This window comes from Chanos chanos, chromosome 10 (genome assembly GCF_902362185.1).
Source record: "Chanos chanos chromosome 10, fChaCha1.1, whole genome shotgun sequence".
Taxonomy (NCBI): Eukaryota; Metazoa; Chordata; class Actinopteri; order Gonorynchiformes; family Chanidae; genus Chanos; species Chanos chanos.
The window spans coordinates 20,349,591-20,362,968 of record NC_044504.1 but is presented as its reverse complement, the minus strand read 5'-3'; the positions used below and the strand labels follow the sequence as shown (position 1 = coordinate 20,362,968).

The 13,378-nt window shown below is 40.3% G+C and overlaps 1 protein-coding gene across 1 annotated transcript; it reads right to left on the bottom strand.

Annotated features, from left to right (window-relative positions):
- Positions 1-1,738: 1,738 nt before the first annotated feature.
- erich1 (glutamate rich 1) lies at positions 1,739-10,337 on the bottom strand. The gene is made up of 7 exons (XM_030787456.1): positions 10,262-10,337; positions 9,750-9,893; positions 9,205-9,345; positions 5,482-5,913; positions 3,823-4,017; positions 3,649-3,674; positions 1,739-1,912 (listed from the first exon to the last, which is right to left on the bottom strand). Exons 1-7 carry the CDS (start codon positions 10,296-10,298, stop codon positions 1,796-1,798), a joined length of 1,092 nt encoding a protein of 363 aa, XP_030643316.1. The 5' UTR covers positions 10,299-10,337; the 3' UTR covers positions 1,739-1,795.
- Positions 10,338-13,378: the final 3,041 nt, after the last annotated feature.

The window sequence follows — 13,378 nt, the reverse complement described above, 5'->3', positions numbered from 1 at the left end:
AGCAAGAACAACAGAAAAAGAGAGAAAGAACGTGTGAACCCCCCCCCCCCCCCCCCCCCCCCCCCCCCCCCCCCCCCGCCCCCATAAACCTGTTTTTGAATGTAGACTTAACAATGAATGCAGTCACAAAACAAAACAGGACATCGCTGCAATAGTTACACTGAGCACAAGTTATGTATTCCATGGTATGTAAAAAATTATATGTATGTACATGTATACACACATACACATAAATAGTGGTGATAAATAGCCAAGACTCAGTTTCCGTAAAGCAGAAGCTGTGATCGCTTTTAGCAGCAATGTAGTGACCTGCTGGCTGGGCTATCTCACCCATGAAAGGTGAATATATTTAGAGCCATTTAACATAGTGTTGTAAAGAGGGCAATGAGAGTAATAAAAGGCAAACTCACTCAAGGGTCTCATTTTAACACTGCCGTTAACCAACTATTCATACCTAGATGTGCTCCATAATTTTCTCTGAAAGCTCTTTTTAACCTCTCTTTACCTTTACAACTTAGCTAGCACTAACAAAAGCCCCTTATATTACTCTTCTCTGTCTATTACAATAAATGTCGCTTTAATGATGAACCAGACTCCCTGCACCTGGTGGTTCCACTTATGGTAGGTGGTACAGATGGAGGATTGTTGCTTAAAAGTCAAAACGTGTCTTTGACAACACGCCAAGGCTATTCCTGCTTTGTGGTGCCTCCTCCTCAATTGCATTAGTGATTCTGGCAGAAAGAAAAACATCCATTTCGTCTGCATTGTGTGCCAGGTTCCCAGGTCACACCTACCCTCCCCGGACGCAGCTCTGCTCTGTGTATCTCCTCACTGGCCAATTATAAGCTGCTGTGCTAAACTAAGAGGCTGTGATGTCAGCGACTAAGCCATTGGCTCAATTTCAGTGGATATTCACAGGCATGCATGCATAGACACACGCACACACGCAGGGATTCATTCACAAACAAACCATCCATTGAGACAATGAACAGAGGACGAGGCTAACTGACTAGTAATCCCAATCAACCAATAAATGAAGCTTACGTGTTCTTTTAGCATAGGAAACGTACAAGTCCATTTAAATACGTCGGAAAATACTTGGACAGCACACCGAACACGAGTGTGTTTATGGACAGAACCCACTGGTTAAAGGCAAACTGTGTGACATATTCCATATGTCAGTGCAGTGAGGGACAGGCAATTGCAAGAGGTCATCTCTGGACTGAAAGCCCAGTTATGTGAGAAGACTCTGTATAATGAGCGCTCAAGTGGGTTGTGTGGGCCAAAATGTCATGATACAAACAATGAGGACAGGGATTAGGGTGGACTGTTGACATTTACTGCTAAGATAATTAGCAGCTAAGAGGCTAAGCCAGAGGCCACTCATTATTAGCCGCTGACGTCACCTTTCCAAACGACTGCTGCAGAAGCGTGCCAGCCGCAACCATCTTGATCAATAATGACATTAAAGTTCTTTGTCCTGAACAGTTTAAAGAGGAACAAATGGTGGAGATTCTAATGATGTATTGACAGCTCGTTTGAAGCTGATGACTGCACAATGAGAAACTATGTATCCCTGTAATGAGCCAGCTATTACGAGAATAATAGCAAGTGAAAATCAGTTAATTTATATAAAGGGATTTTAATATGCATACATTCACATAGCTGCACAAATCAGTTGACTAGTGATACGAAAAAACAGTTTGGATGATTCAAAAGCCAGGCTTTCATATGCATTAAAACAGGTATTCTTGGTTTGACTCATTGTCCTTGTTGAACTCAATCCAGATAGAGGTTAAGCTGTTTGTTGTTTTGTATCCATGCCTGTTTCCAGGGGAAGGACTTCAGTGATCCAGTAGCGAAAAAGAGCACAGACGACAGAGGTCTCTTCTGTGGAGACAAGACAGAGAGACTAGTCACTACATGAACGTAATGACCAATTCTGTCACATACAAAAATGGAAATATCTTCAAGTGCTGTGTACTGTATGCTGTGGCATGAAGACAATATGATAATAACCCATCGCTAGTGCTAAAGTAATGTTCCACTGAGAGTAAGACAGAAAAAGATTCATTAAACGTTTTCACAACCTGCAAAAACTACAGCAAACACACGATATAGAAACTGCCAAAAACACATATCTTCTAACCGGGACCAGGGTTGAAGAACAGAGGTGTGTGTTTGGTCAGACAAGTTTTGCCAATTCAGTTCTGTCAATCCTGGGTTAAAGGTCAAAGAAAAATCTAACACTTCAACAAACACTCTTGTTTAAATGAAGGAGATGACACACTCCAGTCCTGCAATGACTGAAGCACAATGTCACTCTTCACTGGTGTTCCCTTTGTGGGTGTGACAGGCACAGTGCCTGTAGCCTATTGATTCTCTCTGAGAAACCACGCTTTGGTGAGTTGGGCTATCAGAAATGGAAGACCTAAGTGCTGAAGAGGGGAGCAGCCTCTGCTCACGTCCATCTCTTTAATATAATGGTAAAAAAAAGGAAAAAAAGCAAGAAAGATCAATTGCAGACTGATTTTAAATCTTCCACCTAAGCAATGTCATAAAAATATGACACAGTAATTCTTTCTTTGAAAGACAATGATCGTAATTTAACAGACTATACAGTAATATGCCAAAGGCTATATTGTCTCCTCTTCCACTGAATGAGACTGTGATGATTTACAGATGACATTTAGGCAGTTTTAAGTATTATACCTCCTATGGTTTGAAATGAATTTGGTTTGGTTTATATTTTACAGGCAGAGAAAGTTCACATAATACTGATAATTCACAAGGGATGGATAGTGCAACATTTATTGCAGTCAATATTGTTCTTGATGTTTAACTTAACTATTTAAAATGACATGGCTGAAAAAACTGAAGACGGTAGAGAGAACAACCAAACATTACTTCTGACAAAACAGAAATGTGGATGCCATTTTTTTTAACAGACAGCAATAATGACGCTTGACCTACTTACTAAACTATTCTAGGTACAACTTCTGACAGTAATGAGGTAGTAATGAATGAAAGAATCTGTGAAGTGGCACCTTCAATTGTGCGTAACAGTCATCATTTTCAGCCATCGCTTTCAATCTCTGTTTCTTCAGTTCATAAAATAATTAAATTTCCTTTCCCTTCAACTAGGCCAAATCAATTTTGTGTAACATTTAATGGACACAATTATTTCAAAAAAGATCAGACCAATCGTTTGTCCCTGATTCATCACTGATGATGTCGGTATATTACAAACATGACGCCAGCAACACCAAATTTAAATGCGTCAAATTGCTCCATCTCTTTCGGTTGGCTGTCTTTAACTGGACTAAACACAGATCACATCCTGGGTGGAGTGATGACAGAGATAAAGCCTTGTACTATGGGAGAGAATGATATGATTGGAGCCAAGTCCTTCTCTGTGTTATCTTGGCAATGAGGTCGAGTTCTCAACGTCATTGCAGTCACCTGTTTGGGCACTGTCTCACTCAGCTGCAGTCGCTATCTCACCACCGATTCTCTTAGCAAGCCAGGTCTCCACTGAACTCCAGACATGCACATATCCATGTATGCAAACATGAGCACACACATGCAATGGGCACACAGGCTAAACATGCATACGGAAGTACATATGCACAGATATTTCACACTTACATAAACACATACAGCAGCAGCATTGACTTAAATACACATAAACATTAAGTACATCACACATGCACAATATACAAACATTACTAAAGCATTGGCACAAACAATATGTATTTGATTTGGGTATTTTCATGCACGTGTATGTCCAGTATGACAACATTAGCATATAGTATCACTCACCAGGAGCCATAGAGGAGCTGTGCTTAAACTCCTCCACAGCTGCAGCCAGCTGCTCTGCATCCTTCCGCTGCACCCGAACCTTCAGGCTGTGAAGTCTGGCCAGCTCTATGTCGGGCATTGTCCCATTAGAAAGCCTAACGAAGAGCCCTTCCACTGTGTCAGGGCACAGAAGTGGTCTATCTGCAGTAGATGTGTCTGATAAGAATGATGGAAAAAGAAAGGTAAGTTAGCAGTGTTAGGGAACAGGTAGGTTAGTGGAGTTATCAGACATCTGATAACCCCTCGCCTTCACAAGCAAAGTCAAAAATACATTCTCTGGTAGTGATAGAGTTCAATGTGGTTAATGCTGAGAAAAAATCTGGAGCGTATGTATACCGGGAATAGATTTACTCAGAACTGTGAACTTCACCCTCCAATGAGAGGGTGTGCACTCTTCATTTCAGTAAGAATTTCTCCCTTAGATATTTAAAACTCTGCACAGGTCTCGTGTCACATCTATAGCAGGAAGCTACCCACGCAAACGGAATTGAGTTCAAAGCTTTCCGGGCCTCGGGAATACACATGGGACAGTTTAGTGGCATACTGGGGCATCCGTGTTCATCAAGGGGAGGAGCCCTGAGCCCTGAAACCAATGTAGCTCCTCTGAGCAGGACCAGAGGCCAGTCTGTAGTGGACTACACAACCAACCATGAACTATGTTCGACAAGCCTTAATGTCTCAAAGTGAGGCAGTGAAGGATCAAAGGCTTACAGATTGGTACAAACACTGGAACTTTCCATGATTTTTTTAGCACTTAACCTGACCTGATGTTGAGAGGTGATGGGAGCTTGCTTACAAATGTTGCTACAATACCAGTTACAGTAGGTTCCCATAAGGACCTGAAAAGAGGAGGCTCAGTGTAAGCTTTACCTCAGCCTCTGTTGACACTTAAGGTGTTTTTATTTCTATTTATGAACTGTTTTATCTTTTTTATCAAATGCTCACATTTTTCCGTACAATTTTACATTTTGTTTAATAACTGAAAACACACTCAAAACTACACTGATTAACAGTATTATTGACAGTGGTGCCTTTGTCTGTGGTAAATTTCCAAATAAACAATAAATAAATAAAAAAATCTGTTTCATGCCAGTGCACCATCTTTTATGCTGTGTGTAATCTTGTTCTTACTGTTCTCATTTGTAAAGCCATTTTTGCTCTGTCAGCCTTTGACTTTTGATACAGATTTGTCCCCTCTGGTATAGTATATAAAAAAATAATATCAGCATTTTAATGACAAGGATGTGACTTCTTAAGTGGGCCTATATGTCAACAGGGGAGAATCTGTCCTTTAAATGTGACTGAGGGATGCATATGGAAGATGATTAACTTTGAGCATATGACTATAATCGTTCATCCAAAAGCACTGTAATTGACTTTGTAATGCATTTGTTTTATAGCCTGCAGGGTCTTTAAAGTCCTGTTTTGATCAAACCAAAGCTTAAGCAGAACATAACAGCTCATTTACAGCTTTAATGAACTGTTATTGGGTAGAACTGCTTATACTTAATTGCTCTTTTTCGTGCATTGTATTAAATCAGATCCAATACTGGATGCTGTTGGAACAGATTAAGTTGGTGAGAATGAGGTCATATCATTCTCTCTCACTCATGCACTTACTGTCTGAGATATAGATCCTCTGAGTGGTTCTGAGGAAGTCCAGCACCTCTGCGGTTCTTTGCTCTCTTTTCTCTTCCTCTTTCAACTCATCCTCCTCTCTGCTTTGTTTGTAGGTGAACTCCAGAGCTGTAGCACGAGGTACGAGTCCCAGAGCCAAGAGCTTCTCTTTATGTCTTTTCTTCTTCAGTTTTCTCTTCTTATTTCTGCTTAGTCTTTCTGGGCCATCTGTGGAGTTTAGCTCCGTACACTGACTGGTTACAGCTGTTTCTCCCTGTATACCGCCCCCTGCTGGAGAGCTCACAGTCCTCTCAGAATTATGCACGTTGGTTCTCTCAGGCAGAGGTCCCTCTCCTAAAACTGAGGCTGCCTTCTTCTTTCTCCTTCGCTTTCTCTTTCTCACTTCCACTTCATTAGTTTGACAGACATCTGCATCTGAAAGAGCCAAACAGAGTAATGGCTCACATGAGCTTAAAACTGAACAATGTAAGCCTCTGGAACTGTGTCTGCTTCAAATGGAGTATTAATGGGGTACACTTTGAGCTTGGATAAATGTATAACTACTAATCTAACAAGGATTTGTCCAGTTAACAAATGCATTCTTAGCCTCCTGCAGCAATGACAAGTGTACACCCACACAAACGCGCACACACACATTAACACACACAAACACAAACACATGCAAACACACACAAACACACACACCTCTGCTGTTGAACTTATCAGTTTTTGCTGGCTCTGTCCCCTCTCTCCTTGCTAACTGGGGAGGTGGGACAGCATATGGGTGCTTTGTGTTCACAGAATGGCATAATTGAAATGTCTTTCAAAACATACCCTGTTATTTATTAATCTCAACCCAGAAAAGGAACTGGGAATTGGCCACAGAGCAGACAAATGGTAGCTACTGATTATAGAGGTTATTACCATAACCCTAATTATAATAAGAAGAAACAATTTGCTGGTAGAAGCAAATGTGGTAACAGTGGTACAGATGGGGGATGGGAGGTGGGGTGTTACTCAATAACACAAGCTTATTTGCAGCAATTCAGGTTCAGCAAGGTCCACAGCAATCAATAGCAAACGCGCCACTGTGCAGGCAATGAGCAATCTGCATAACCCTACTAAATCATAAGGAGATACACAAAATACTTTCAGAGTAAAAATAGGGTAACCAAGGGATCAGTAATGGTAATGACTGTGGTAATAACAATTATTAACAGTTACTTACTATTTGGTACAGCATAACAGACAATAATTTGCTTCTACATGTCCATTACACAGCAATGACATCCAGACATGTTGGTAATGTACAAGAATTTAGAAATGGATGAAGATATAATATCATTAAAACAGGTACCAAACATTGTTTAAAAAAAAAAAAAAAAGTCCCTGAAAAGTCCCTTAGTTTCAAGACTACACTGCAGTCTCTGGGACCAACCCCGGTCAGCAGACGTTTAGAGAACCTTATGTGGTAGAAGAACAGATGATTTCCAGGCGCAGCATTTGCGCAGTGCTTATGATATCATTCTTGGCTTAAAGATGTAAATTAACAGAGTCCCGTTAATTAGGAGATTAATTCCCCCCAAAATTAGGTCAACCCTGCAGAGAACAGTTTCAAACAAAATGTCACCAGCACCATCCATTTCATACAGAACTGAACTGCAATCTGCAAAACTCATCTTGAGAAAATGCAGGAGCTCTGAACACTATGTAGCAGTCATAAAAACAGCCACTAATGAGTTCATGCGTGTCACTTTCTTCCACTTGCACATAAAATAATCTAAGTGTATCTAAGCATGGAAATATTCTGATTTACCTTCAAATGTACTGCTGTAGAGAAAGAAATCATGAATAACTTGCAAGAGATAATGTATCGAACACTGAGTCTTGTGTTTAAAGTGCATTGCTAAAGCCAGATCTGAGAAAGTAATGATATCTGATCTTCTCTAATCTTTAGTGACTTAGAGAGGCTGTGAAGGATGTTTACTATTGCCTCTTTCCTGCTCACTCTGAATGAGGTGGTGCTTTCTTAAAAGCTAGAGGAGAAAATGCAGCACCATCATACGATTCACACACTGCCACTAATGGCCTAAAACCATTTTCTCCTCTTTTTGTGATTTACCTTCTAACAAAGAATACCACGTCCCAATTTCAGTCCTGGGGACAGGCTTAATAGCATGTTTTAGCCAAATACTAATACACGTAGTGCTCTTAATTAAGGGGATGTTGGACAAGCTGAATGAGGTGTTTTGATGCTGGATTAGAACAACTAGGTCCTAAAAAGAACAAGATGATTTAGATGAGGCAACTGGTTCTCAGCTGAAATCTAATTTGAGATGCCAAAATAAAAAGAAGAAAGGAATAGCTCTGGGTACTGAGGACACAGTCCAGCATTACCTTTTCATGCATTCCATAGTGCTTTATAATACTTCACATATACAAAAATAGTTCTACATGCAATTAGGTGATAAAAACATTAACATATTAAAAATTCTAATTGATGAACTTAAGGTGAACATTGTGAAAACACACTGCCCAGACTGATTTAACCAAATATTACTAAATAAAGTCCTGTTCAGTGGAATTTTCCACAAGTTAACAGTTTATTGAATTGACATAGCACTGTCAGGTAAATGGCTCACATTAGGGGTATTTGAATTTGTCTCTCAAATACGAATTCAAGGGTAATTAACAGAACTACCGGTGTAATTGACTGGAAACACTGAAATCAAATTTGGCCAAAGGCAGACAATTTGCAGTGTCTGATCCTTGAGGACAGTGAGTTCAATAGCCCTGGGTTATGTGAATCACAGATTTTCTGAAATAAATGTTTTTCTCTGTGAACTGACAGAGGAGAGAGACAAGACACAATGAAAACATTTATTTGCTTTCTCATTTGACCAACTGTACGTAGACAGAGCCTGTGGGAGATACAGCAGTGTTAAAGTGCTGACTGCTCTTTCCGTCAGTCCTCTGGGCATGTGCATCACATTCTTAAGAGCCACTCATGTAACGTGGCCATATGTGTCACTCCTCTGTCCCATCTGAGAGTACCTTTACTATGCAATATTTAAGATGACTTCAATTAGTGGTTTAGTGGTTGATTAAATATAGAGTATAGAGGTAGCAGCAATAATTTTGCACAGGTTTAAATAGGAGGTATACCCATTTTTCAAAGCTTTTTCAGATGTTTATGGTACATTAGCATGCACTTATTTTTAGTTCAGATCCTTCTCACCATAGCAACAGCAGAGCTATAGACAAATATATCACCTCATATAAGGTGGTGCAGAAGTACAAGAAAACATTAGAAAGGATGTACAAGGTACATAGAACTCTGCTCTTCTTCTTGTTGCCGTTTGAGGAACTACTGAAATATAAAATTTTGTGGGAAATCTATGTGAAACCATTAAAAAAGACCCAGAATCTCTTGTTTATAGGGCACACAGCATTGTATACATTATGGGAAGTGATGTGTTTGTCACATCTATTTTACAACACTTCAGTGTCCTCTACCTGAATGGCTATGCTCGGGTGTCTGGCATCCAGTGCTTCTCCACTAATGGAAAATACTTTCCATTCAAATCAAATTAAAGGAATCAGAAAAAAAACTTAAAACACACTGACTGATATTGCTCCGAGGATCTGAGATAGAAAAGTGGATGAACAAGTCCACTGCATTACTTCACAGTGTTGACTGTTCAGAGAAAAATATAATGCTCTTACCATCCGGGTCTGTGGCACTGTGTACGGGCTCCAGCTCAGGGAGTGTGGCAGTTTCCTGTCCACTGGTGGCTCTGAAATCATCAGGAGGTGGAAGCACAGTGTAGAGTCTCCGTCCTGCTAATGCTGGCTTCCCTCCATCACCTAGGAAACCAGAGCAATACACAGGTTGACAGTGCACTGTGCTGTGCCTGCAAATGCTATATGCTGAGAAGGATGATCATAGAATCAAATGTAGAAAGCATCAGTATTAGAGTTTGAGGTTGGTGCCGTTTTTCTCCTCTGCATCAGTCTGTATTTCTGAGTTAGGATAGCTTGTGTCTGAAGCCTGTGTCTACCAGTTTGTTCATTACAGGTCAATATTTAAAGAGGGGAAGGAGAAAAACACAGATACAGCAGCAAAGCCATTTTGATGATAAACCATCTATGCATGAGAGCAAATACCTGTATCTTATGAACTGTTCCTTGAAACATTTTATGACAAACAAGTAATACAACACTCTCTTCACATATACGTTGCTACGAAACAATCTGAAACATTTTCTTACCAGTCACTTTGCCTGTGAGAGGCTGTACTTTTTTATTTATTTTGGTGTTTGGTTCAGAGGTCCATGAAGTATTGTTAGGATCCTGGATCTTTTCAACCTTTGACGGAGTACGGTAAAGTTTTTGAAGTACTTTAGCCTGGAACACTATAAGAGAAAACCATTTCAACAGAGAGAATGCACAGAGGGCGCACATTTGAACAATAACGTGCTTTCATCAACATTTACCGTCCAGATTACTAAACCGCACACATATCAATGTATATCTTTCAAACGATACAATGCAGCTATGTTGACATTTGCAGACGTTGTACGAAAAGGTTACGGATTGGGTAAGCGACCCAAACAGGCAAATATTACTCTGGAAAGTGTTTCGTAGTTGATGCACACATTCACTTAATTAAACTTTTATCCCACACCTTTTATCTAATTAACTTTTAACGTTACATCTCACATGACTTAAACTTCAGCTCTGGACAACTCAAACCTATTTTTATATTCACGTAAAACCTCACCTTCTTTCCTGTTAGATATATCCATGGCTGTTTTCATTAGGTTCAGCAGAAGTCATAGACAGTTTTGCCAGCTTTGCATAAGGTCAGCTATCGAAGTATCTTCTGACATTTTGTTGAATGACTAGCACTCTTACCTTGATAACTCTTACACGCTCCCTGGATATCATTTAAAATCTAGCCAGATAGCTACATAGCTAAGCGGTAACCAACAATTAAAAAAACGACCCACGGTTTTTGTTATTACAGTCCCTCCCAAACATCCAATAACTAGACGCTAGTTTGAACATACATGCCGGGGCAAGATATGCATATTTACCAACCAAAGAATTTTCTTGTTCAAGAGAAACAACTGATGTACAACGCTTGTTTAGACCTCACCAAGATGGCGTCATGTCTGCACGTAAGTTCCTTTTTCTGCGTTGCCGCCTCATTGACATGCGCAAACAGCGCCAGCTATGGGGATGAGTTTGACAGCAGCGCATGGGAACCAAGACGGGAAAACCAAATAGGTGGCACTGCCCCAGCATCAGGACCAGTGCACGCCAATGTGCACACTCTCAAAACTTAATCGGCGATCTCAGCATGTAAAAGGAATTCGAGGAACAGGAACTACTTAGGATGTCAGCGCTGAAGAAGGTAATTAAAGCTTATAAGCAGATATTTATTCTTTTAGATCTATTGGAAAAAGTCACAGGGGGTGGTTTTGTATGCTTGGCATGCCTATATACTATGCTGCACGCGAACTCGCCACTGGATGATACTTGCATCTGTATATGGAAGTGAAAGGATGTTCCCTCGTCGCATTATTTATAACTGTTCGGTGTGAGACATTTGCTAGAAAAGTCATTCTTTGCTATAGAATGCAAAGTTATATACTCTTTCTGGGTATTTTAACACTAAAATGTAATACTGTGGCATGTATAAACTTCTCTGAGTCTTTTTCAGAGGTTAAAAAGACTGATCAAACTTTTCCAGAAATAATGGGGCAAAGGGTCGAGCACATATAAGGTTTCTTAGACATCTTCCTTCTGATATATAAACAAAAGGGGTTAGCACTCACAGCATTTTCTTGTAAAGTGGTATCACTGTACAGTGCTCTAATTATATACTGTCACTGGGCCAGCTTGGGCATTATAAAATGTCTTGTACTCAGTACAGCTTAGATGCTCATGTAAGTCCCTGCTTACATTTTTCTGAATGGATTCCATGCTGACTCGAGAACTTTTTGTTGTCTCTGCTGGACATGAATTCCTGAAGTTCAGGCATTTCATCCATTTCATCTCAGGCATCCTTTGTTGTTTCCTGACTTGGTTTCGTGAGTACTGTTGGATGAAAGACAGTTCCTTTACCTTGCAGCACACAATGGGGATGACAGGGTTAAAGATGCTGGCAGTAGCTGAATAGCCCTTTCAGAACAGAGCTGAGAGAACCTTAGTAAACACGTTACATAAAGTCAAATCACTGAAGATTCAGTAACAAAACACCTGAGACAGAGCAGCCACAAGAAGAAGAAGAAGTGAACACAGTCCATCATTCAAGACAGTGGGAAAAGGATGAGGATGAGGATGGACACTATGAGGATAGTGTGTTCAAATTGGCATAATGTGTCTAGATGTCACTTTCTGGAAGTGTATGTTACATTGGGTGCATGTGTTTATTTGTAGTGGTGACCATGCCCACATACACTTTAAGCAATGTCCTGTGTCAGTTGTCTCATTGAGGGAAAATAACAAAGAATATTTTTGAGGTGATCATCATACCACTGCAGAGAATGCTGGTTCTATTTAAAGAGTGAATGAAGTTATATTGAGATATTGAATTATGGATTTAATTTCCGGGGTATCAACATGGAGGTCACTATTAATTTTCTGAGCAAAATTTAATCCACTTGCATGGACAGTAGAATACATCTGGTGAATTTTCTTTCATTTGAATACTCTTAGGGGCTCTAATCAGATCAAATTAAAAAAAGTTACAGTATTACCGTACTTATAGATAATTACAGATCTTCATGGGTGTGTGTGTCCAATATTGAAAGGTAGAGAAACAGGTTATTCTCATTTGTCCCAGTTTTCCCTAAACACTTCACAGATGTTATAACCTTTTGAATAATACAATGAAGGAGACAGACTTTATTTTTAGCACATAATGGCAACTTTGTCTGTCAAGCTTGCAAGGCAGTGCCCAGAAATCCGCTTTTGAAGTGGTTTTTCATGTTGTGTTGAGTTTGTGTGTGTGTGTGAGAGAGTGAGAGGGAGAGAGTCAGAGAGAGAGAGAGAAAAAGAAAGACATACATATCTTGAATAACCTGGATGATGATGCATATCCAGTGATGAAATTGTTCAAGAGACTGTATGGTCTATGGACCAAGTTTATTTTTGTTTTTAAGGTCTGCATTTTTGTATATGTGCATTTTTGTGCGTCCATTCACTGGGAGGTTGCATGTGAGCTGTAAATGTTGTAACCTTATGCTGTGCATATGAGTTGGTGTGTGCAGTGGTACGTGTGTGTGCGTGCGTGCATGCGTGTGTGTGTGTGTGTGTGTATGTGTATGTGTGTGCGTTTGACAGGGCTGCATGGGGCATGACTTGGAGACTGGTATGTGCACAGAAACTCTGAAGCCTCACATTAGAGACGTCCAGTGCAGCTGGGCCAGGGCATCGCATGTCTTCTGTGTAGAAGTGTGTCCATGCGAAGTGCCTGTGAAGGGTCTCACATTCATTTGTTATGCGAGCATACGCTAGAGCTTTCACCCAAGAGTGCCACAGAGGAGCTGAGCTGCATGCACAGAAAGCAAACGAATCAATGAAGCGGGTGGAGGGACAGGCTGGAGGTTGACGAAAGGATAAAATCACAGTTGGTCAGGTGGAGATGTTTTAAATGCAAGGCGTATATGATTTGATGAAAAATCATCAATAGACCATAGACCGTAACCTTCTGGGATGCGTTTTCCCCTTATTCTCATTACTTTCACCCATGGCCACCCATCTTGGCTTCCCATCAGCAGATTGGCACCGAAATACCAATTAGTAGTGCTAGCTAGAAAAAAACAGACACTTTTATTTAATTTTTGCTTTTTTATTCTCAGTAGATGCTCAGTTTTGAAAGTAAGGAGTC